The 26,167-nt window shown below is 34.9% G+C and overlaps 2 protein-coding genes across 2 annotated transcripts; one reads left to right on the top strand and one right to left on the bottom strand.

Moving 5' to 3' along the window:
- The first annotated feature begins 3,301 nt into the window (after positions 1 to 3,301).
- Positions 3,302 to 5,899, top strand: LOC112735429 (protein FAR1-RELATED SEQUENCE 5-like). The gene is made up of 6 exons (XM_025784965.1): positions 3,302 to 3,496; positions 4,571 to 4,630; positions 4,727 to 4,888; positions 4,942 to 5,420; positions 5,517 to 5,683; positions 5,895 to 5,899. Exons 1-6 carry the CDS (start codon positions 3,302 to 3,304, stop codon positions 5,897 to 5,899), a joined length of 1,068 nt encoding a protein of 355 aa, XP_025640750.1.
- Positions 5,900 to 12,965: 7,066 nt separating this feature from the next.
- LOC112733503 (uncharacterized) lies at positions 12,966 to 15,857 on the bottom strand. Its single transcript, XM_025782472.3, has 3 exons — positions 14,954 to 15,857; positions 14,439 to 14,679; positions 12,966 to 13,568 (listed from the first exon to the last, which is right to left on the bottom strand). Exons 1-3 carry the CDS (start codon positions 15,320 to 15,322, stop codon positions 13,144 to 13,146), a joined length of 1,035 nt encoding a protein of 344 aa, XP_025638257.1. The 5' UTR covers positions 15,323 to 15,857; the 3' UTR covers positions 12,966 to 13,143.
- Positions 15,858 to 26,167: the final 10,310 nt, after the last annotated feature.

Genomic DNA, 26,167 nt, shown 5'->3' with positions numbered 1-26,167 from the left:
CAAATTTTTTTGTAGTGGCCTAATGGTACGCTGGCGGGTTGCCGGGTTCTCCTTTTTTTATAAACCATTAAATATTAAACGATATATATAATTTCTAAAAACATAAAAAAAATTATAATTTTTAAATTCACGCACATTAAAGTCTTTTTAATTATAAATATGTAATAAACATAATTATAAACTAAATTTATTGAAACAAAATAATAAAACCAATATTGTCCAAAAATTTGTAAAAAAATGATCTTGACAAAATAAAAGTTTGGCCCAGCAGAGAAGTCTGCCCTAATAATTTTTTTCTAAAATTTTAGTAATTTTTATTATTTATTTCTTTTTTACTTTTATGATCTTTTGTCTTTTCTTATCTTTTTTGTTAACTAAAGATCACAAAAATAAAAAATTAAATAAAAATAAATAATTAATTAATTAAAATTACTAAAATTTTAAGAGAAATAAAATTTATCATTATAAAAAGATTTGGTTCCTCTTCTTAAATATTATAAAAAAAATTTGTCTTTCTTAATAATTTTAGTATTAAAGGTCCTTTTTAATAATTAAATCTTTCTAAGTTCTAACAGTCCTTTAGAATAATTTTTTTATTAAAAAATTATCCTATTTTAATTTAGTCCTTAATTCACATGATTAAAATTTAGTTCAATAAATATGATTTGATTTGATTTAATTATTAGTGAAAAATATCTCGAGAACCTATTTTATTCATATATTTATTATTTTAATGATTAATTAATTAATCTAATCTAATTAATTAATACAGATAATTAGTATAATTAATTTAATTTAATAAATTAAAAAATTAAATTAAAAAATACTAATAGAACATTAAAATACATAAATTAAAAAATACTACCAAATCAAATTGATATAAATTATAATAATTTTTGTGATATTAAAATATCTAATCAAATTAATTAGTTGATATAGCTAATTTATCGTAATAAATTGTATTTAATGAGTTGAAAGAAATAAAATTGCTAAACACCCTTATAAGCATGTCACGCCTAATTTTTATATAATAGAATAGATAATAAATAGAATATATGAGAATATGATATGTGACATATTTTAATTATGAAATTAATATTATATAATAGATTTTTTCTAAATTTTTATTGCTTGTTCGTTGCTAATTTTTACGTAATTACTTAATAATTTCCGCCTATAAAACTATCAACTATCTAATATTATGATTTAATTAATAAAATGATGACATTAATATTTTTCATAAGTCTTGTTATTATTTATAATTAGAAAATAGCCATAAATAAATTTATTTCCTTAACGAATGTTAATTTTGTTGTCAAATTCTATATTATCTTTAAAATTTTAGCGTAATTGAGTCTAATTTCTACATTTTGAAATAAATTTATCCGAAAAAATTACTGGGTAAATCACATTATTATTACAAAATTACTTTTTCAATATAATTAGTGGTGCTTATTTGAACCATTAAATTTAGCTTCTAATGATATTAAAGTCAACCTATTTTATTATCTTGTGCCTTCAAAGAATTTACACAACTGACATAAAAATATAACAATTGAAAAAAATTCATTACAATGGGTATATTCATTTTAATAAATATCCTTCTATCTAATACTATAAAAAATTACATTGGCCACTTTGAATTGCTACACGTCAACTTCTATCCACAGTAATATAATGCTTAAATTGAGATATATTTATCAAATAAACAATCAATAAAACACTCATCCGTACTTTCTCATTTTAGATACATTTATATATAAAATAAATTATACATAAAGAAAAAAAATAAGAAAAGAAGAGTTGAAATAGTAAGAGCGAAAAAAATTACGATTCTTATAATTTTGTATGGTCATCTATATATAGTAGACCAGACAATTATGATTATCTAACAAAATTAATTTGCATTTATTGCACTCAACTTGAATAAGTAAGAAATGATCTTATTTTAATTTAATCCTTAATTCACATGATTTGAATTTAGCTCAATATATATGATTTGATTTAATTATTAGTTAAAAATATCTCAGTTGTCTATTTTATTCATAAATTTATTATTTTAATGACTAATAAATTAATCAAATTAATTAATTAGTACACACAATAAATTTGGTTTAATAAATTAAAAAAATAAATTAAAAAATACTAACAAAATATTAAAATAAATAAATTAAGAAATACTACCAAATCAAATTGGTATGAATTATAATAAATTATATGATATTTAAATATCTAATCAAATCAATTAGTTGATATAGTTAGTTTATCGTAATAACTTGTATTTAATGCGTTAAAAGAAATAAATCGAAAAACACTTTCAGAAGCATGCCACATCAACTCCATCATTAAGTGTAGACATCTAATTTTTATATAATAGAATAGATAGATAGATTATTCTTTATTTTTTTTCTATTACATATTATTTACATTAACTTTTTTATTTTTCTATTTTTATAATTTTCTAAATTTTATTTTTAATTAAATACATAATTACCAAAATCGATGTAATTCGAATTTAATTAATTTGAATTTATTTAAAACAAATATGAACCAATTCGAATCAATTAGAATTTAATCTGGTTCCATTCTTATTATTCGAATCAACTTGATCTTTAAACACATCCAAATAGGGTGCGGGATTATTGTGCTAACAAACATGGAAAAGTAAATATTAATTGTTTATTAGCTAAAAAAAATATTAAATCCCAATATTTTTCCATTTTTTATAACAAGACCTAAGTTTCAGGAATAGTCGAGTTTTCAATACAAAACACCACTTCGGTGAAACTTGTTGCTATAAAAATGTACAGATAGTAGATAAATAGAAAAATTTTAACCCAAAAAATAACTATTCATTTAAGAGAATAAATAAATAATTGCTGTGATCACTAAACGATATACAATATGTATAAATTTTGGGAAAGTATGAGGAAACAATAGACTTATTGTATAATGCATACAATGGGAGTTTAATTGAAATTAAGAATAGATCATGGGTTATTAATTAATTTTATATTATTTTTAATTTAAAATTTGAAATTAATAGAACCACTCTTAATTATAATATCAAATAAGCTAATTAGGTTAAAACGAGAATCTTCCCGCGTCATATCGTTCTCGATCACACGGCTGCCCCATGCGTATCTTTCTATCTCCCAGAGCAGTCCACTGCCCACCACTGCGTCCTGTTGATCGGCTTCCTCCTTCATATACGATCGAACAGTCCACCGCCAATAAAAACTAAACAACCAGCGCCGTCCTCTCCTCCGCACAGAATGCAGCCGGTTTTGACTCCTTCAGAATGGCAGAATCGCAAGAAGAACGTGTTTTAAGCGAGGGTCCTCCTTTATGCACATCACATTGCCGAAATTCATTAATGGAGGTTGATATAGTTGAACCGTTAGTTTGTGTAACCTCTGGTGTTTCAGAAAATTTACCATACGAACAAGAAAACTTAGTCGGCGATGTCGCAGGCCACGGTCAGCAGTCGAACAAGGTGAGCAATTAGGATTCTCAAATTCTGCCATGGATATTTATTTTGAGTTTAATTTTTATGTTTATTCACAATGTAAATGAGTTCTTTAATTGCATGGTTATTGAAATATGTAATTGTAATCGATGAGTTGAGATGCAAATAAACTTATGTTTGTTTTATATTTAATGGTATCATTACATGCATTGAGGATTAGCTGAAATTAATTAATCATTTCATGTAATCATGTTTATATGATTATATACAATAAGCATATTTTTGTACGTGTTTTTGTATATAAATGTATGCTGTCTTCATGTTAAATGGCATCTTTATTTGCTAATCATCCTATTATAGACTTATGTGCTTATATGGATGATGAGATAGCATAATTTAATTTTTTGGTATGCTTATATGAATGCATTTTTATCTATGGTGTGCGCATGTTATCCCTACATGATAATCATGCAAGTATGTAAAATAGATAACCATAGGGTGATGTAATGGCTGAAGTTGTTTACTGAATTGAAGTGAATGCTACTTGTATTTGCAACATGCTAACCATGGAATGCTTATATGAGTGTTGTAATCATGTGATGGTATGTTTATATGCTCAGTGCATATTTTTTAGATATATGCTCCTATGCTTCCTGCATGTTATTTTAATATTTTTCATGCTTATGGGATTATATGGTTATGTGTATCCTACATTTGCATAGATTAACCAATTATGAAGTTATTTGAGTGATTTATAATGAATGAGGTGCTTATGTTCTTCCCGCATCTGAAAAAAAGAGTGTGTGTATGTAAATATACATGAAAAAAATTTTGTTCATGGAGTGAAAAAAGAAGCCACTAAAGGATGATACAGGTCCTTAAATAATAGCTAAAATGGAATAAATAATTGTAGTACCATCCTTGTTATTTCCATGCAATTGTTTTTAAGCTAAAATGTGTATGATGATTAGCATGATTTCTAGCTACTGTGGTGTTTTTACTACATCCGTTTCAGCTTTTATTTACATAATATTTAATAATTTTATTATTACATAATAATTTTATTTCCTTTCATATATTGTGTTTCTTTCTGAATTATAGGTCCTGCAACTGTCGGATATTAGTGAGGTTGGAAGTGAAGAGATGGAGTTTGGTGACGAGGTTTTAAAATCTACTTTAATTTTTTCTAGTCACAATTCGCATGTTTCATTTGGTCCGCAATGGTAACTCTTTTTTCTAAAATAATCTAAATTGTAGTTACCAGATCATGGTTGCCTTCAAAAAGACGAGATACCAAGAGTTGGCATGCGGTTTGCGCAGCTAGAGATGGCTAATGACTTTTATGTTACCTACGCCAAGAAAATAGGATTTGCAACTAAGATACGGACGACAACATATGACAAGATCACAAAGATACCCGTTAACCAAGCTATCCAATACGGAAGAATACAATTTCTGCTACTGGGTGCAAGGCAAGGATATATGTCAAGTTTGACAAAGACATGCAAGACTGGGTTTTGTTCAAGGTTGACTTGAGGCACTCGCATCCTTGTTCAGCGAGAAATGCTGTTCACTACCATGAGTATAGGAAGCTGAGCATGCATGCGAAATGCATGATCGAGAATAATGATGAGGCTGGGATTCGACCAAATAAGACATTCCTAACTTTGGCAAATGAGGCTGGAGGCCCGTCTAACCTGGGATTCTCAGAAAAGGATTTAAGAAACTATATAACAGCGAGGCTCCGAACTAGCAACATGAATGCTGATATCAGGGAGATGATGAGCTACTTTATGAGGATGAAGGAGATCAATCCAAACTTCTTTTACGCGGTGAAGCTGGATGAAGAGTGTAAATTTAGGAGTGCAGTATGGGTGGATGCAAGGTGTAGGGCGTCGTATGAATACTACGGAGATGTCGTGTCTGTTGATAGCACCTACAGTACAAACAGGTATGTAGTAGTTAAGTTGGTGTTTGGTCCTTTAGTTGGTAAAACTCTATTCGATCGTGATTAACATTTCTTATATCCGGTTGGTTCTTCTTGTAGGCATGGATTACCGTTTGTGTCATTCGTTGGGGTCAACCATCATGGTAGGTCGACCCTCCTCGGTTGTGCTTTGCTGGGGAATGAGGAAATTGCAAGTTATGAGTGGGTTTTCAGCCAATGGGTGAAGTGCGTTGGTACTGCTCCACAGCGTATCATAACCGATCAATGTAAGTCCATTTGCCGTGCAATAACGTTAAAAGGTTTACTCGAACAGGTTTACTCGAACAATGTTTCTTCTGCTTTCTCTTGTCCCTTGCATTTTTGACTATGCAACCCTGTGTGTTCAACATTTGGGAAAAAAAGAGATTCCAAAAAATCAACTTGAACCGTCAATTGCATTTTTTGTTCAACTAGATTTTATAAAATGCATTATTACAGACTGAACCTGTGAGATAACGTGATCGGCCTTCTTATCAAGTTCATTAGTAGTCCATTCAACAATCCAGGGTTCAGGTACTCGACATGCATGCAACGGACCATGCTTCAAGCGCATAAAGTAGGGGTGTTATTGGTTCGGTTTGGTTTAGTTTTGGACCAAAAACCAACCGAACCGATATGTTCGGTTCCTACAAATACACAACCGTTTAATTTGCTGTTTTTACAACAACTGAACCGAACCAAACCAATAGTGGTTTGGTTCGGTCGGTTTTTTCGATTTTTAATTCCTGATGAACAGAATAAGAATCACAATAACTAAAGGTTTAAAATAGTCAATAAACTGAAATAACAAGGTACATTACATCCAAATTCATTACATTTTCAATCCATTCTAATAACTAAACATAAAACAAACACAAATAAACATAAAACAAACACTTAAAAATGTCTAACAAATACAATCTTAAAACTAAACAAACTAACAAACACATTTAGCAACTAAATAACAACTAAACCAATCATAGTTCCTTGTTCATGCACAAGTACAGTAAGGTCTTTAAAAAATTCATTTACTTCACTAATTTGCTGCTGAATTGCTTAAATGCCATGCTCTCTTTCTTCAATGATAGCCTCATTGAAGACAATCTCATTATCTAAAAACAAGACCTTCTGCCTGCAGTAAGATAATGTAATAGATGAGATACTAAATATTACATCAGGTCAAATCTAAAATTGTCAAAATACATTTTGGTCCATGACGAAATTGGAATTCAATATTAGTCCCTAAAAGAATTTGCTAATACCTTCAACCCTAAAATAAAAAATGTTATAACAAGTTAGTACTTCCATTTGGTAGCTTGGGCATTCATTATATTATCATTGAAATGCAGTGTGTTTCAATTAAGTATAGATTAGAATTTTGAAATAATTAAATTCTTACAACGTATCTTTACTTAGGAAAATAATAAAGAAAAAAGAAGCATTTTAGCATCAACGTGATTATAGCTTAATTTCCGACGACAAATAGGTTACATTTAAGAAGTAATCTGATATATAAAAATTACCTTCTGAATTCCACAAGAAGGGCACGCTGTTCTGGAGTCTTACCAGAATTAGCATATGCTTCATTAGCTGTATAGCTGCAATTGCAAAAAAAAAATCCCAAATAATAAGTGTTATGTGCATAGATGACAGCCAGTAGAGAAGCAAAATTAATAATCAACAGTAACATATTCTTCTTTAAGAATGAGTTCAATATATAAAATCGTATCAACATAAGCATTACGCCACACAAATAAACACAGTCTTCCACTGTTAGATTTCACTAATGGTTGATTAGTCACCTGAATGGAGCAGCTTGTGGAACAAATGGGGTTCGGTGTAAGCAGTTTCCCTCTCTGCCGCAGGACGATGTGCCTTCTGAAATTTTTTCAACACTGCCTGAAAATCTTTCGCGAGTTTAGCATCTGCTATCTTCTTGCTTGCCTGAAAACACACATATAATTATAACTAAAACTATCCCAAAAATTTCCAGCAAAAACATTCATTCAAAAACGATCTTTATACACAACAATTATTCAATTCAGGAAATAACAAGCGGATGGAAATGTGGGTCTTATAACCAAGGACAAATTCTAACCTTCGAAGAAGATATTGTTCAGTTGCTTTTTGCAGGAGTGGGCTCGGCGACTGGACTGCTGCTCGGCGACCAGAGTGCTGCTCCGCTTAGGGTTTGTTGCCACGGCTTATGACTGGATGGCGGCTTCAAGCGACGGTGGAGGGTGCGAACTGGATGATGCTTCTGGGCTTCTGGCTACACGACGGCGCTGTTCTTTGCTACGCCTGCGAGTCTGCGTCAGAGATGAATGGATGACTTGCGACAGCTTTGAGCGACGGTGGAGGGCTTCCTTGATGGTGGATGACGCTCTCTGGCTCTCTGGCTCTCTCAACCTCTCATTCTCTCAGTCATGGCCGTATGGAGGAGGAAGAATGGAAGATGGAAGGGAAAGTGGGTGTCTGTGTGAGTGAGGGCTGCGCGAGTGAAAGGGGAAAATGGTGAAGGGGTTTCAGATTTAAGCTTTTATACCTAGGTTAAACTAAGGGTAAACTAGTAAAAACAACCACTAGACCACATCTGCCTCGGTTCGGTTCGGTTTCTATCAAACCAACCGAAAATCGAACCGATCGGTTTAATTCGAAAAAACAAAAAAAAACCAATTTTTTCGATTTTTCATTCGGTTGTTATAATTTTCGGTTCGATTTTGCGGTATTTTTTGGTCCGGTTCGATAACTTACACCCCTAGCTGAAAGTACAAAACCTATAGAGAAATAACTTAAATTTTAGGAATTACACCTACAGTGGTCGTACATTGGTTTTAAATTTAAGTAATTTATTGCCATTACCAGCAACACGAACATGCACCCGCCGCATGTTTCCCTGTTCTCGTCTTGGAATTTCCTTATCGCATCCGCAGCCACTTTAATATGTGATACGGCCAATGAAACCTTCTAGGGTTTGACACATCTAATATCGGAAGGAGGTGCCACGGAGAAATAGTTTGCTGGCTTGTGGGGTTCAGAAACATCTTCAAAACAACCATGATAAAGTATCTTCTAAAACTCATCCTCTGTTGCTCAGTCTCCATTGGACAAGCAAAGACAAACTCACGCAGTCGGGTTGTTGTTTTCTTCTGAAACTCCCCCTTAATTGCCAAATGCGATGGATTTTTTTTCTAGAATTCTGGGATTGGGTCACCTGCGAGGAATGGAACAGTTTGCCACAATCAGCAAGTGTCAACAACGGAGAAAGTAAACCAGGCAGAGAAATTTTTACATCCTACATAACTATCACTAACCATGAGAAGGTATGCCGAATACATTGCCAATAAGTTCGGCGCTAATGCGAATGTCCCCTGCGTCCAACATGAGCGTGTTTGTGTCAACGTTATAAGACCTGGCTAGTTGGAGCATGATGCTCTGTTTCACATGCCATTGTGGTACGCGGCACAGGAAACCGAATCCTATGGCCTCAATCTCGTCCAATTTAGCTTGCTCATGATGTCGTTCCAAGTGGGTAAATAAGTTATTAATGTAGCAAGGTGAGCGCCGCGTCTCTACTAGTTTCTGTTGAGCAAAACCAAAAAGGATCAGAATAACGTCATAAAGAAAATATGTTCATTTATTGATGTAATCTGTTCGATACCTTTTTACCCATCCAAGTTTGAGTTCAGCCGGTATAGAGATTGATTTGTTCGAACAGCGTGGTAATTTATTGGAGCTATATGACACGAGAATATAACACTGATGCATCAAGGCAGATAAGAAAATATTGGCATCAAGGATTATAGCCTTGTATTAATATCTTCTATGTTATGGAAGATAAACAAATATCAAACCTCAAAACTTCCCGTTAGTAACCATCTATAATTAGGATGAAAAACTAATTCATGAACACATATATCAACAAATACACAATATAACTGACTATCCACACACTTAACTAATGATCCAAATAACTATGGGGCATGTCTATCAACCACACCAACCTTCCAATTCCCTCTCACAAGGACTAACCAAACAGCTTTCAAATATCACTAACAAACGAAGACGAGGAGCACAGCCGTCAACTACATGCATACCAATCATCAAGGAAAACTACCTTCACACAATTCATCAACTAGAGAGCTCCAGATATTGTTTTCTACCTTCACAAGAGAGCATGCGAATAAATGATTCACAAAAAAGCTATTCACTTTAGATGTACTCCGACATGAGCATATAGAATTGAAATTTTTATTTAACAATCAAGAATCGTACGAAAACCAAAAGATAAAACAAGCGTGTACATTATAAACTGTTGAATGACATAATGAACAAGACCGTTTAGAAATTATAAGATGCACCAAGACACATTTATGGTTTCATTCCTCTTCCTAGCACAAGATTCAGCGACGGCACTTAACTGTTCATCAATAGGTTTGAACAAAGATGAAAGATACATGTTTCTGGCGGAATCTAAAAAGTCACCAAACAACCCAACGAATACAAACATATAGAAAGTGGACACTGTGATATCAAGTTGTATAAACCAATATGCATGTTGTGAGAATTAGTATATAAGAAAAACTCAACAAAGGGGATTCACCTACTAGCAGGTTAACACGCTTGTATTGTAGAAGGCCTGAACCTGAGACAGTGTGGTTGTTTTACCGCTTCCTGAGGCACAAAAAAAAAAAAGAAAAAATAATTATTGTGTCGTTATCCGGCTCATGTACCCGGAAGCAAGATTTAAATAGATTAAAGAAAAAAAGTCAAGCTTGTTTTGCACAAAACATCATGATACAAAGATGCATCGCAAAGCCACCAACACTTTCCTTTATCCATATAGCTGACATTACCTTGTTAGAGGGTCCGAGAATAAAATTATTTTATTGTTATTACAAAGCAATATCAGAAAGAGCAAGTAATTATATGGTTACAGTGACAAGAGAAACATATTTGGTATCGAAAATTGTCCAAACTATAGCAAAATTTCAAGACTAACCATCCAATATCATACTAAAGTAACCATCCGAGAAAATATCAACGAAGATTCAACAATGGTCAAGAAAGTTAACGTCAAATTAGATGCACATAGTCCACACAGATACAGACAAAAAAAATTAATTTAAACATATATGAAATCAAAACCAACAAACTTTTTTGTCCTTTTCCCGCGCTAAAGTTAAATACCATGAATTGCAACAACGTAAATGAACTACCTACTCCACAATCTCCGGGATTCTACCATCGCACCAAAGCTTTCTCACCATAGTTAATCACTCATATCATCAACAAAATCTATCTATAATACAACATGCAACAGCGATAACCCTTCGAAAAATGAACAACTCCACCTACTTACCTTAGATGGTTAGGATCTTACGCTGATGATGTTAGACGTTTTCCCTGTGACGAGCAGGCGGTTAGTTTCCTCGGATCGGATGTTCAGCTGCTCGGCAATGACGTCGCCCACGCGAGTAGAACGGTTCGAATGCTCCTTTCGGGGGTTGGCGCTCCTCTGCCTTCAGCTCTGATCGGAGGCGGAGCGCGGACGGACTCCGGGTCGGTGACGGCGGGATGTTCAGCAGCCACTCTCCCTTCGATTCTGATAAGAGGCGGAGCACGCATGGCCTCGGTGGCGGTCACGGCGGGGTCTTCTCGACGGCCACGGTGGGTGCGCTTCCGTTCCCTGTTCGCCTTCCGTGGTTGATGATCGCAGCGCTGACGGGTCTTCCTGGTCAAGGTTCTCTGCAACAATTGCAAGGGTTTTGGATTAGGAGTGAAACGGCCTCAACCTACTGTATTAGGATTTTGGAGAAAAAATGTAATTACTTAAAATTGTGTGGTATGGTTAACTGAACAGCTACAATAGATCAGGGTTATTAATGGGTTAATTTACTCTATTAAACTGAATTGGGCCTTCTAAACGGTCCATTATAACCATTGTAGACATATTTCATTGTTTCCCTAGCGTTACCCATAAATTTTTTGTTTGGTGGAGACTACGTATTCGTTTTATTTGAGTATTAAAGATCTAAGACATGATTCTCGCAATAATATTTTTTTATACGAAAAGTTACTAGAAGTCTAGAACTACTGAATCCATACCTTTATATAATAATGCAACAGTATTTTGTAACTTTGCCTTAGATTTAATTTTATTTTTTTTTGGGCAATCATCCACTTCTTTTTCCCTCATAATTAAAAAAAAAAAACAATTAGTACCACTATTAAAAAGTTGAAAAAAAATATTTTAACAATAATGCTCTACATCCATATAAAAAATGCATCCAAGTTATCCAAGCAACCTCCCCCCTTAAATCTTCTGTTGCAATGTAAACCTTCTTCTCTGTTCACGTTTTTTCCTTATTATTCTCTGCTCGCATTCTTCCTTATTGATCTGCCTTTGTCGTTCTCCTCTGGTCGCGTTCATCTTCTCATTTTCTTCTTTCAATATGTTTATGTTGTATTTATCTTCTTCCTATTCTTCTTCGATCTGCACTTCTGAATCGAAACAATGAATGACTCAACTTCAAATCAGTTGAATGAGAGCTATTTGGATTATTCTTCTGAAACGAATCAAAGTGACAAAGTTTGAATTATTCAATTTTGAATCAAATTGAATGGAATGCAATTGCTAATTTGAATTGAATTGAATGGACGGAGGTGTACTGAATTGAATTGATAATCCGTAAATTGTAGGCATAACTGTTTGAATTTGATTTTATATAACGAATTATGTTTCGTTTACTCGGTACTATACAATTGTTTCACCATGAGTACGTGTTCGGTTCATTATGCATAAAGCTATTTGAATTTGATTTTATATAATGGATTATGTTTCGTTCACTCAATACTATACAATTGTTTCACCATAAGTACATATTCGGTTCATTATGCAGAAAGATGTTCGAATTTGAATTTATATAATGGATAATATTCCATTCATTTACTGCTATACAATTGTTTCATCATAATAACATGTTCGGTTCATTTCTGTTCTGAACAATTCAAAACTCTTCCTCCTCACCTTCTACTGCTTCTTCGCTAGAGAGAAGAAGGAAAATACAAAAAATACAGCAGCAACAATAACAAAAGAATGACGATAAAGAGAAATACGTGAAGAAGAAGGAATGCGAAAAAGAATGAAGAGAATGAGGAGGAACGCGAAGAAGAAGACGCTCCATGACGAGCGTGAGAAGAAGAAGCGCGGAGAAAAGAAAAGAGAAGAAGAAGAAGAGAAGAAGCGTTGGGTAAAAGCAGTTTTGTGGGTGTTAGACGCATGTATTTTACATTTTATTTAATGGTATTGAGTTTTTTTTGTGTTAGCCTAATTTAAATAAATTTAGATGCAAATTTACATAGATGTATAGCATGACAGACATTATTAATGCCCGTACCATGCTCATTCCAATAATAGTTTTATTATTGTGCAATATAGTGGTCAAATTTCAAACTAACTGAACTGTCAACAGTTTAATTAGATAAAAACTCTTAATGAAAATTCATATAAATTAAAATTATTACTACTTTCCAAAGAATCACTAACAATAACTTTATATTTAAAAAAATGTATGATATACATATATGAATATAGAAAAAATAAAATGAGGTGCTGCCCCCAAATACCACCAATACATAAATATATAAACAAATAAAATCAAATTAAATAATTTGATTACTCCTTTTAAAGATAAAACAAAATTGTTTAGAGAACTTTAACAGCCGGCGTAAGGTGGTGTAGATCCACTGTCAGCATGGATGCCTTTGCCTTTGGCTTAGGCATTCTCTTAGACTGAGAGTGTCCCATTGAAAGCGGTGTTGTTGAAGTGTTCCTATCACATGGACCCAGCCACTTAGCACTCATGTATCTTTGCTTCCTCCATGGCCCCATGTGCATTTTGTTCTCCTTCATGCACCTCTTTGCTCCCATGCACAACACTTTGATTATGTTATTTAGTCTCTCCACCTTCCCCACGAAAACCTCCGGCAGCCGCTGCACCAGGCGGTTGTATTCCTCACAAGTCTTCGCCATCTCAAACTCTGCTCGGAAGTTCACTTCTATGATCACCCTAATTATGTCTCCTCTCTTGGAGCTTGTATTATCTATCACGTCCACAAAAGTGTGCTCTCCTGCATCGGTAGTTATCACAATATACAGTTAGCTTTTGATATCTATTAATTTCTTTATTTATTTTAATGTAACACACACACACGCGCTTCATCATTATCCTCGTTACATGGTATACGATGTTTGGAAACATTTGTACATATAACCTAATTAGTACCTTGAATATTCAATAGAACAAGTTGCCATTGAAAATTTAACCCAAAGCAGCTATAATACATTTTATAATTTTCAACGTCCACCTAATACTTAATTGTTAATAGAGCATAGTTAATTATTAATTGATACAGCTAATGATGATCGAACAAAGTTGATGATCCATATAAATTAAAAAGATTATTCTAATATCACTATGTTACAGTAATTATGGTATTTTAAAAAATATTATTAAAATATTAAAAAATATAATTTTAATTTTAATAACACTTACATAATTATCATAAGCACCATAATATAGTCATCTTAAAATCCACCAAATTAAAAACTGCGATTGTACAGTGAAAGTAATAAGAACGATAGGCTAGGGATTTGAAAGTGACATTTGGTTAACTTTTATGGAAAAAAATAAAATTATAAAGATGGGATAAGCTTGTTAAAAATTTTAAATAACTAATTAACAACTATATATATACTAATACTAATATATTAATAGATACTAAGGTATTACGTTTTTATTAACCAAATATATGCAGTAATGATATTAGTTAATTATACACTAAATCTCTTTTCATATCTTATCATATATATTAGATCTGGATAGATCATAGTATCTTATCCTATACGAAGGTCCCTTTATTTTTAATTATTATTAGAAAGACGACAATGAATAGAAAAAGCGTTAGAAATAAATTTGTTAGTAGAATTTAGAATTGAACCTGCTGGAAGGTTGGGTGAGGTTCTCCATTTGGTTTTGCAAATAGCACTGTCAAAACCGGCACCCTGGAGGCGCCTGGAGACTTGTCTCATGAGGCAGTTACGGCATGAGCTGGCATCCACCTGTCTCCCGCTCCCGCTGCAACTGCACACCATCTCCGGCGACCTTCTTAGCTCCTCAACCGCCTCTTTCGCCTCATTCCTTATCCGCGATTCCAACGAACTTGTTCTCTGTATGTTCGCCTGCGCTCCAAATTACAAATTCAATTCGTCAAAACCCCCAAAATAACGCAACATACACTTTTTATAAATGAATCCATTCCCCTGCCCGGTAATAATTAATTTCTTTTGTCAAATTGATGAAACCTCAATTGTCAGATCTCAACTTGAAATTCGAAAAGAACACAAAAAGGATAAATAACAAAGCTGTGCCTGAATGCACAAAAATCCGATGAACAAAAGGAACTAAAACACACAAACAATTATTCTTAAATTAAATGAATTATTATATTTATACCTGCAAGAGCTGGTACTGGTTTTGCCAGAAGGTTATGCTCTCGTTAGCGTCACCGTTATTGTTGTTACTATCACCGTCTTCTTCTTCTTCATCATCGTCGTCAAACTGCATAGGATCGTTGTTATGGCGGTGACAGAGGTCATCATCATGATGACCATTATTATCAAGGAGGGAAATATCACCAAGAAACTCAAACTCCACATCGCCAAATCTGGTTGCATTAATATCTTGATCTGAAGGTTTCTGTGCATAGGAAGAAGAATTGACCCTGCTGCTGCTGTCACACCCCGGCGACAACGGTTCCATGCTGATCAAACCCAAAGGGAGAAACCTGGTGCCTCCACCTCGAACCATCGACGTAGCACCCATATCTAAAAATGAATAATAGTATTATTACTATTTAGTATTTACTATTATTTATAAAAATGGATGAATTAGGTCTTTATTTGTTGACTGTTTCTCACAACAAAATGCTGTATTGTTGTGTGCTGTTTAATTTGTTTCAAGTCATGATTGTGGAATATGGTGGGTTTTATAACAGAAGCGTAACGGATTGGTGGCAACAATCTCTGATCGCCGCGGCCATGTGATAGTCACACGTGGCACGGACTCACTGGCTCATTGGGATCGATGCATTATACCTTGCTATATTATTTGTATTTTATTTATTTTCTGGTAATAAACTTTGTTCTATACAGCACGGATCCACGTCAGTTAGTTTCAATAATTTCGATCCAAAACCCAATCCTATATCCTAATCTATGTGATGAGAGAGAAAAGCAACGTTCTTTGCAAGCTCATTTAGGCTTATCCTTTGCCTCAGTGGGCCTTCATTCCTCCCTCTCTGTTTAATTATTTCCTAATTATGGTAAATTCTAGATTCTAGATTATTACCCCGAATTATGCTATTTTTTTATTCAAACATAATATATAATACCTGTACCTTCTTTAAACTTTGTTGTTATTATATATATTTTAGCTTGTTTATTATAGAATCGTTACAGTTTAAACTGCATAAAAATATATAAATATTTTTAATTGAAATCTATATTTCCTTTGTTTTCTCATAAATATAGTGAATTTTTGTTTTCAGTTAAAAATTTTCTAATATTTTATTAAATTCTAATTTCTTATTATACATGTTTAGATTGATTTTTTGTCCATATAATAATAAAGTTAAATGCTTTTTTTTAGTCTCTTTTAAAGATATAATGATAATTTAGTTTAAATTTACGGTATTTACGTTATAATTCCATAGAGTTTTAAAAACTAAATTACCGTAAATTTCTAAAGTTTAATAAAACTCAGCTTTGTTTTTAATTAATATATATCTTGAGTAAAATCCCACACCCAAACACTATATCTATTTTTTTATATGATATACAACGGACACTGACATGGACACGAGATACGAAACGACACGATACGAGACACACAGATACATAAATTTTAAAATTTTATAAGACACAGAGATATGACATATATATAAAATATAAAATATTTTTTAGATAAATTACAATAAATTTTTGATATTTTATTAGTATTAAAATATAAAATAATTTTTTAACTACTTTTAATGTCTTCTTTTAACTATATAAAAGTATTTAAAATATTTTTGTTTTAATAAATAATAATATATATTATTTCTAAATTCATTTCAAGAATACAGGTTAAGAATAAGGTTAGATATGCTGAAATGTGTATGGTATTTATTTAGGTGTGTCCGATCCAAGTGTGTCCAAATTTTTTTTTTATTTTTTTATTAAGACACAGTTAGACACAACAGACATGCGTATCAGACAAGTGTCGATAAGTGTCGTGTCTAAAATATGTCCGACACACGGACATGATAAGTCAACGAAATGTTCGTACTTTTTTTAAAATGACAACTTATTTTTTAAAAGCAAAATACGACGTATGAAACCTAACCATTTAGTTATTCATTATATTGCTCATTAATTATTACTAAAAAAAAAATAATTTTCTAACAAGTATGATATATATGTATTATCTTCTCTTAATAAAAAAAATTATATACAACAATAGTATCTATATAATATGAGTTTAATTAACATATGTTCTTAAGATATATGTTAAAATTATAAATAAAAATAGTTATTATAAAAAAAAAAGAGAAATGTTAGGGGCAAGTAACTTTTGTGATTTGTAACCATCAAATAGCTATCAATAATAGTTTTAATGGTGTAAGATTGGTGTGAGATTTCATCTAATGGCTCACTTTTCTTTGCTGGCTACATGTTGGCAAGAATTTAACAAAGTTGCGACCCCCTAGACTTTTTCTAAAAAAAATAAAAAATTAAAACCTTTTTTACTTGTACTCATCTTAATCCGTATCCTTAATATATATATTAGGTAAACCCATATAATATTATTTTATCTTGATAAATAATTAAATATGCAAGGTACTTAATTAGGTGGCTAGGCCGAAGGGTTTGTTTGTAATTCATGGAATCAATTCGATGATGCCGCGTCGCGTCGTGTCGTCGCAGTTGAGTTGAGACTTGAAAGCAAACGTTTCTCTTGCTTTTGGCATGTGTCGTTTCTTTCCGTGTAACGATACATACAATTGCCAAACTTGTCAAAATCTTTATCTTAATTCATTCCTTGCGTTTTCATCTGATCTTAATCCTGATCATTATTAAAATTAGATATATTAGCGTGTTAGTTTTACCGCCGGTAGTATATACTACTGTGTGATAGATAAGAATTTAGGGTTTGGTTACACACATTATAAAAAATTAACCATTTATTACTACAAGAGGCGCGGGATTTAGCAGTCCCAAATTGCCGGCCGTTCTCCCCAACCGTTTCAAATTGTCTGATTTGTTGCGATTCTTGCTGCGTAATTAACCCCCGCTCCAAATAAACTGAACTGAGGCAATACTGGGCTCTCACCGCAACAGATAACTTTGGGGGAAGCGGATTTTGCCTCACTAAAATACCCAGACCAAATTTATTTTGTGCCATAACCTTCAAGTATTTGGCGCGAGAACCTTTCGTCAGAGCCAAGGTATAGCCACTACAAGAGACACGCTGAATAGCGGCGGTTTTTTTATGGATTTGCGGCGGTTTAAAACTGTCGCAAAATAAAATTTCAGCGGTTCCACAAGCGTCGCCTATTAGGGGGTTGTAATTTGATTTTGCGGCGGTTCGAATGAACCGCTGGCACAACCACTCTCGGTTCTCCAATCTGCTTTATTCTCATTTGCACCATTGAACATCGAATATGAAGAACCTGAATTGCTACCTTCTTTTGTTGCATCCTCAGTTTGATTATCGACAGTGATAACATCAGGGGAAAAAATGGCATGTTTGCGAGACAAATTTTTAGAGGCTAAACAAAGGAAGTGAAAAGTTTAAATTTAAACCCTTACCTCTTCGAAATTGAAACAGGGGAACAAAGGTTTCAGATAAATTTATTTACTTCTACTTAACATTCTTTTGAGGTCTTCTCTTAACCCAATTAAACATGAGGCATAATCTGAATCAAAATTAATCAAATATATAGAGAAAATCTGAATCAAAATCCTTAACTCTAAACAACTACAATTTAACTGAATTAATCAAATATATAGTTAAAATCTGAATGAAAATAACCTGAAAGCATAATGTGAACCAAGAAGATTTACAAATCTTGAGAAAAATAAGATTCTAATTTTGTAAGTGATCAAGAATGAAAACAAAAAAGAAAGAGCAATGTAGAAGTACGAACCAGTGATAGGGAAGAGGCCACGATAACTCAGATTCGCTGGAGGAGAGGGGAACGGTCGACAACGATGAGAGGAGGACGTCTGGGCAGCCACGCGACTCAGAGATGGCACAGACGTGCACGGTGGATGCGAGAATAGGGGTGGGTTACGCACACCGAGGATGAGGGATTAGGGGTTTCACGCACTATAGAGTAGAGGGGAACGATCGACGGCGATAAGAGGAGGTTGGGTTGGAAGCCACGCGACTCCACGGAGACATAGCGGTGCATGATGTGTTTGAGCACAGGGGTTCTTACGCTTCCACTCTCCTGTCGCAGGTTCCTCTTCTTTCTGATTTTAGGTACTGAAGTGATTTAGGGTGAAATCAAAGTATTGGGTTGGGGTTTGCGGTAGAATTTCATTGAATCGACACTAATCCAGTTGATTTTGCGTCACAATGAAGAAATCGGATGCCAATCGCAGCTATTTTGAACAATTGCGGCAGATGGAGAAACCGCATGCAATTTGCTGCCGCCATCTTCCGCGTAGCAATATACACAAACACATCAAGACTCAGGGGTTCAGATATTGGGAAAAAATTCAATCTGAGTATTAAATTGAAGAAAAATTTGGCCAAAATTAATCAAAGAACGTTGTTCAAAACAAAATTTAGAAAGCATAAAGATTAAATTCATGTAAGAATAATTTTCTCAACAGCCCCGAAACTTAAATTGGGACGAGGGAGAGGAACATACCACTGAGAGGGGAGTCTATTGAAATCGGCAGCGCGAAGCACCGCCAAAGGGGAGAAGGCTGCCAAGGATGACACAGGGACGGATGGATTGAGATGACACCGACGACGTCACACACATGCACGGCAGAAGGAGAAGACTCTGACGACCCCTTCTACTTCACCTTCGTGCACGGAAACTACACGGCTGAGGGAGGAGCCTGGTGACCAGAACAACGATGGAGCGGACTCAGTTGGATCTGACAGAGGGAAGGGTAAGGACGGCGAGAAAGGAGACCAATGATTATGTATTTCTAGTGGTGTTTGGTTATAATTTCTCATGATTTTATGACGCCAACACTCTGTGATTAATCCATTATTTAATTATTATTGTATTTTTATTAAAAGTGTGATAAACGCTAACTAATATTATAATGTCAAATGTCAACCATTAATGAGTACGTTTAAAATATTTTGGGAATCCATTGTATAGGTAGGCAACCATAAAAAAATGATACAGTAGTTTTCATGGGTGTAAACTATTAGTAACATAATTAATAAACATATCACGTACAATTTACATATATTTAAATTTGATTTACAAAATATTTATTCAATATATTATTTTTAAAGACGATAAAGTTTAATTTTAATACCTAACAATATATCAAAAGTTTTATATATATTATCGGATAAAATCTCTGCTAAAATAAGAAAATTGGTAGCACAGAAAAATAAAAATTTAATAAGTCTTAAATTAAGATAGTATACAAGACTTTCATATAATAAAAATACATTTTCAATAATAAATAATTATCATGTTATTATTTTATCAATTTCTTTTTTTAAAAATTACTTTTTTACATTATATATCAATCAAAAATCAAATAATTTTTTTAAATAATTATTTAAATAATAACTATAATAATAATAACACTAATACTAATACTAATAATAATAATTACTTTTACGAATACACGATTATTATTGAATATCAACTTAAAATATCTATCTTTATACCAATTTAAAAGTGAATATAAAATATGCAATTAATATGGTTAGAGATATAATAATTTACGTATATCTTTTTATCAACTTAAATTTATAAAAAATAGTTTAATTTAATTTTATGGTATAATATTAGAGTTTTTATGATTGAACATTTTAAAATTTGATATTTTTTATTTTTAAAAAAAATAATATAAGACACAAAAAAAATAAATATTTATCTAAAAGTTTAAATAAATTCAAAAAATTTTTATTTAAAAAAATATATAAAAATATAATTATTCGTGTATTTTTTTATTAGCTAAAATTTTAAGAGAAATAGTTTAGAAACACACCCTTAAAAAGGTGAAAATAAAAGTAACTGCTATAACTAGTTAACAAAACTGTTTCTAAAAAAAAATTCCTCACATGGACTCCAAGTTTCTCGAGTACATTCCTGCAAGTTAAATAAACGAATATAATGCAAGAAAATCAACACATTTCGGACTACTAGAATCACCACGATATATTATTATAAAAAGTAAAAACAAACAATTTTGGATAAAACAATGTTGAATGTTCTACCGTTGATATGACTTGTTTCTTTGACCATACACGTAGATGATTAAGATCTATATTGTCGTCACTCATGAACAATAAGATCGACACGTTGGTCTTCATGCTTTCATTAGTCTCCATCTATTCTCATCCAAATCTCAAACATATACGATCATCTGTTAGAGTAACCAAAATGAGGACAAAAATTATCCATTTATTTTATACTACCTCGCGCAACTTGTGTGAATACGGGCGAATCAACTGCAGTTGGTATTTTCTTCAGCTTCAATATAATAATAATAATTTAATTTATATGTTGCAAAATTAAATTAGGACCACTTCAAATGCGATGGCTGAATGAATGTCTATTAGAATGTGAATGTGATATCCATATTAAATTATTAATCGGTGCGATCCAAACACAAACATTGAACAATCAACTACCTCGCTGCTTTGTCGTTTTCGTGTTAATATATAATACGTGTATTCACTGTAGCCACTCTCCGTTTTATACATAAATAGCCAATCATCAGGGTGTATCTTTTATAATATAATAAATAAAAATTTTATTCTTACGATAAAATTAATTACTAATATATTTATATATAAATATATATAATTTAATTATTTTTAATATATATTTATATTTTAATATATATTTTATATTTATAATTAATTTTTATAACTAATTTTATATTATATATGTAACATAATCGATTAAATTCTTATATGCATCTTCTTATTTTAATTATAATGAATTAATAATTTTTAATAATTTTAACTAGTATTTGATAAATATAAATATTCAATTTTTTAATAAATAAATTATATTAATTTATGTATATAAATTTTTATAAATATAAATATAAATTATTATTGATTAAATATTAATTTAAAATAATAATATTTGTTAGTCATATAATATTTGTTCATACCCTGGCCCAATAAATAGGACCCAGGATCCAAGCAAAGAAGCCCAACCCAAAAGGGTTGGCCCTCCCCCAGTACCGGCCTTCATCCCCAGAAGTCGGTACTGAACACGACCTACTCCAAAGAAGTCGGATACGAGGATTAGCTGGCAGATAACACTCATTCGAATGAGTAACTGCCCCTAGAAACTCTCTAACCACTTCATAGAGCCATATCTTAACCTCCCTAAGATATGGGAACGGTTATCCACCTAAAAAGGTGGCACTACTTCAGCGGTGGTTATTGGTTCACCACTATAAATACCCTGACATCCCTCAGGTATCACTAAGTTCCAATACTCTCTAACCTGCTCCCACTCTTGCTAACTTAAGCATCGGAGTGTCTTTGCAGGTACCACCCCCCATTCTTTCACACGTACAAGTCGGACGGAGGAACACCGAGTTTCAGGTTCACTCGATAGTCACCTCCCTCACACGTTTGGGCCAACCAACGCCATCCGGCCCACTAATCTCTGGTTACCCACCGTAACATTGGCGCCGTTGCCGGGGACCCGAGAGATTGACCAGTGATGGCGGAAAGATCCCCTGAAGAAGGTCATGTGGAGACAGATTCTGATCAAGAGAATTTGAACACTGGAAACAATGAAGCAGATCAGAACCTCCACCAGGAAGCTAATGATCAAAATAAGGAAGATACTTCCGGAATAAAAAATCCGAAGGTAAACTCCTCGGAGGGGCGCGAGTCAGAAAAAGAAGGACCCCCTCTCGCTAGTGAGCTTATGGGGCTAATTCATAGCCGCCTCGAGCAGCTAGAGCAGGAGCGGGAACGACAAAGGGAAGCTGAAAAGAACCTAAAAGAGGAGATGGAGCGACGAAAAGAGTTAGAAAGAAAACTCTTAAAGTTAGAATCCTCCCTCAAGGGTCGGAATTCCCAAGGCGATAGAGAAGATTCTCCCTTAGGAGAGAAAGATCTGTTTAGCGAGGACATAATGAGGGCAAAAGTTCCGAGAAACTTTAGAAGCCCCGATATGGACCTCTACGATGGAACCACCGACCCAAAGCATCATCTGAGCAACTTTAAAAGTCGGATGTATCTGACCGACGCTTCAGACGCTACGCGATGCAAAGCTTTCCCGACAACCTTGTCCAAAGCAGCGATGAAGTGGTTCGACAGTCTCCCTCCGAGGTCAATTACCAGTTTTGAAGACCTCTCAAGAAAATTCTTGATGAGGTTCTCCATCCAGAAGGACAAAGTAAAACATGCACCAAGCCTCCTGGGAATAAAACAGGAGGTCGGGGAGTCCTTACGGGCCTATATGGAAAGATTCAACAAAGCATGTTTGGAGATTCAAGACCTGCCCACCGAAGCAGTCATCATGGGGCTAGTCAATGGTCTTAGAGAAGGTCCCTTCTCACAGTCCATATCAAAAAGACACCCCGCCTCTTTAAATGATGTACAGGAAAGAGCTGAAAAGTACATCAATATGGAAGAAAACGCTAGGCTAAGAGACCCGAGTTTGCGAATCGGGCCCCCTCCCTCAACGAAAGAAAGGGAGAGGGAAGCGAAGAAGAAGGAAGAGCTCGGCCTTGATAAGCCAAGAAAATATCACTCTTATACTCCATTGAAAGTTCCTGTAGTGGACGTATACAGAGAAATTTGCAATATTGAAAGGCTGCCTCCCCCCAGACCCATCAAGAATAAAAAAGGGGGGAGCCGCAGTGATTACTGCGAGTACCATAAGATATATGGACACCCCACAAACGACTGTTACGACCTTAAAAATGTGATAGAAAAGCTAGCCAGAGAAGGTCGGCTTGACAGATATCTCATAGAAAGGTCGGACGGTCATGGAAAAAGAAAGCGAGAAGATACGGATAGAAGAGATCCACCACCACAAACTCCGGAGAGACATATCCATATGATCTCAGGAGGATTTGCGGGAGGGGGACTCACAAAATCCTCCCGAAAAAGACATCTCAAGAGAGTCTACCAGGTCGAAGAGGGGTCCCCCGATCTTCCGACCATTTCATTCACAAAGGAAGACGGGCGAGGAGTGATCCCTGGGCACGATGACCCAGTGGTAATTACCATGATCCTGGCAAATGCCCATCTACACAGAACCCTAGTAGACCAAGGAAGCTCAGCAGACATCCTCTTTAAGCCCGCTTTCGACAAACTAGGTTTAGATGAGAAAGAGTTAAGAGCCTACCCCGACACCTTATACGGATTAGGTGACACGCCGATAAAGCCACTAGGATTTTTACCCCTCCACACCACCTTTGGAAAGGGGGAAAAATCAAAGACTCTGAGTATAGACTTCATAGTCATCGACGTGGGGTCGGCTTATAATGCTTTAATCGGCAGGGCTACCCTTAATCGACTTGGACCGGTGGTATCGACGCCCCACCTATGCATGAAGTTCCCGACCTCGTCGGGAATAGCAACGGTGAGGGGAGATCAGAAGCTGGCAAGGAAGTGCTACAATGAAAGCCTAAACCTGAGAGGAAAAGGCAGAGAAGTCCACACAATAGAACTCGGGGGAGCAAGGGTTAAAGAAGAGCTACGACCACAGCCCGGGGGAAAAACTGAGGAAATTCAGGTCGGCGAAGAGGAAGGAAAAAACACTCACATAGGAGCCAACCTAGGGGAAACCCTAAGACAAGGGTTGACTAGGCTCCTAAGAGATAACTCCGATCTCTTCGCCTGGAAGGCCTCCGACATGCCTGGGATAGATCCCGAGCTCATGTCTCACAAGCTCTCGGTCTACTCAGGGTCTCGACCTGTACAACAAAGAAGACGCAAGCTCGGCCCAGAGCGAGCCCTAGTAGTAGAAGAGCAAGTGCAGGCGCTCCTAGAAGCCGGCTTCATCAGAGAAGTCAAATACCCAACATGGCTAGCCAATGTAGTGCTAGTCAAAAAACAAAATGGTAAATGGAGAATGTGCGTCGACTACACCGACTTAAATAAGGCATGTCCCAAGGACCCCTATCCACTACCAAGCATTGACGCCCTAGTGGACTCTAGCTCGGGGTATCAATACCTGTCATTCATGGACGCCTACTCAGGGTATAACCAAATCCCGATGTACGAACCAGACCAGGAAAAAACGTCATTCATCACGCCTAGAGCCAACTATTGCTACGTGGTCATGCCATTTGGATTGAAAAATGCAGGGGCCACATATCAGAGGCTGATGAATAAGGTGTTTGCCCCCCACTTAGGGAGCTTAATGGAAGCATATGTCGACGATATGCTGGTAAAAACCAAGGAAGAAGTCGACCTCCTATCCGACCTCTCACAAGTCTTTGATACCATAAGGTTGCACGGGATGAGACTAAACCCTGCAAAGTGCGCCTTCGCAGTGGAGGCAGGAAAATTTCTAGGATTCATGCTAACACAAAGAGGGATCGAAGCCAATCCCGACAAGTGTAGAGCTATCCTAGAGATGAAAAGCCCGACTTGTTTGAGAGAAGTCCAACAGCTGAATGGCCGACTAGCAGCTCTCTCCAGATTTTTGGCAGGATCAGCATTAAGATCCCTTCCACTGTTCTCCCTACTAAAAAAGGGGCACCAGTTTGAATGGACCCCCGAATGCGAGGAGGCGTTCCAGGAGTTCAAAAAGTTTTTGAGCCAACCTCCTATCTTGACCCGACCTATAGCCGGAAAAGACCTCATCCTATACCTCTCCGTGGCAGACAGGGCTGTCTCAGCAGCCTTGATAAGAGAAGAGGAGGTCAGGCAACACCCGATCTACTTCATCAGTAAAGTTCTACAGGGCCCTGAGCTAAGGTACCACAAATTAGAAAAGTTTGCCTACTCCTTAGTAATAGCCTCTGGAAGGCTACGGCCTTACTTTCAGGCTCACACAATAAGAGTCCGCACGAACCAACCCATGAAGCAGATCCTCCAAAAGACGGATATTGCAGGAAGAATGGTACAATGGGCAATAGAGCTCTCCGAGTTCGACTTAAAGTATGAAACTCGGACGGCGATTAAAGCCCAGTGCCTCGCCGACTTCGTTGCTGAATATGCAGGGGATCAAGAGGACAGACCGACTACCTGGGAACTCTACGTGGATGGATCCTCCAATAAAACAGGAAGCGGCGCAGGCATAATATTGGTAGATGAAAGGGGAACCCAGATAGAAGTTTCCCTCAAGTTCGAATTCCCAGCTTCAAATAATCAGGCAGAATACGAAGCCTTGATCGCAGGATTGAAGCTGGCTGAAGAAGTCGGTGCTACGAAAGTGATGGTATACAGCGACTCCCAGGTGGTGACCTCTCAAATAAGTGGGGAATA

The sequence above is a fragment of the Arachis hypogaea genome, chromosome 13 (assembly GCF_003086295.3).
Source record: "Arachis hypogaea cultivar Tifrunner chromosome 13, arahy.Tifrunner.gnm2.J5K5, whole genome shotgun sequence".
NCBI lineage: Eukaryota > Viridiplantae > Streptophyta > Magnoliopsida > Fabales > Fabaceae > Arachis > Arachis hypogaea.
Note: the sequence above shows the minus strand (reverse complement) of the source record. Positions and strands in the feature narration are given on the sequence as shown.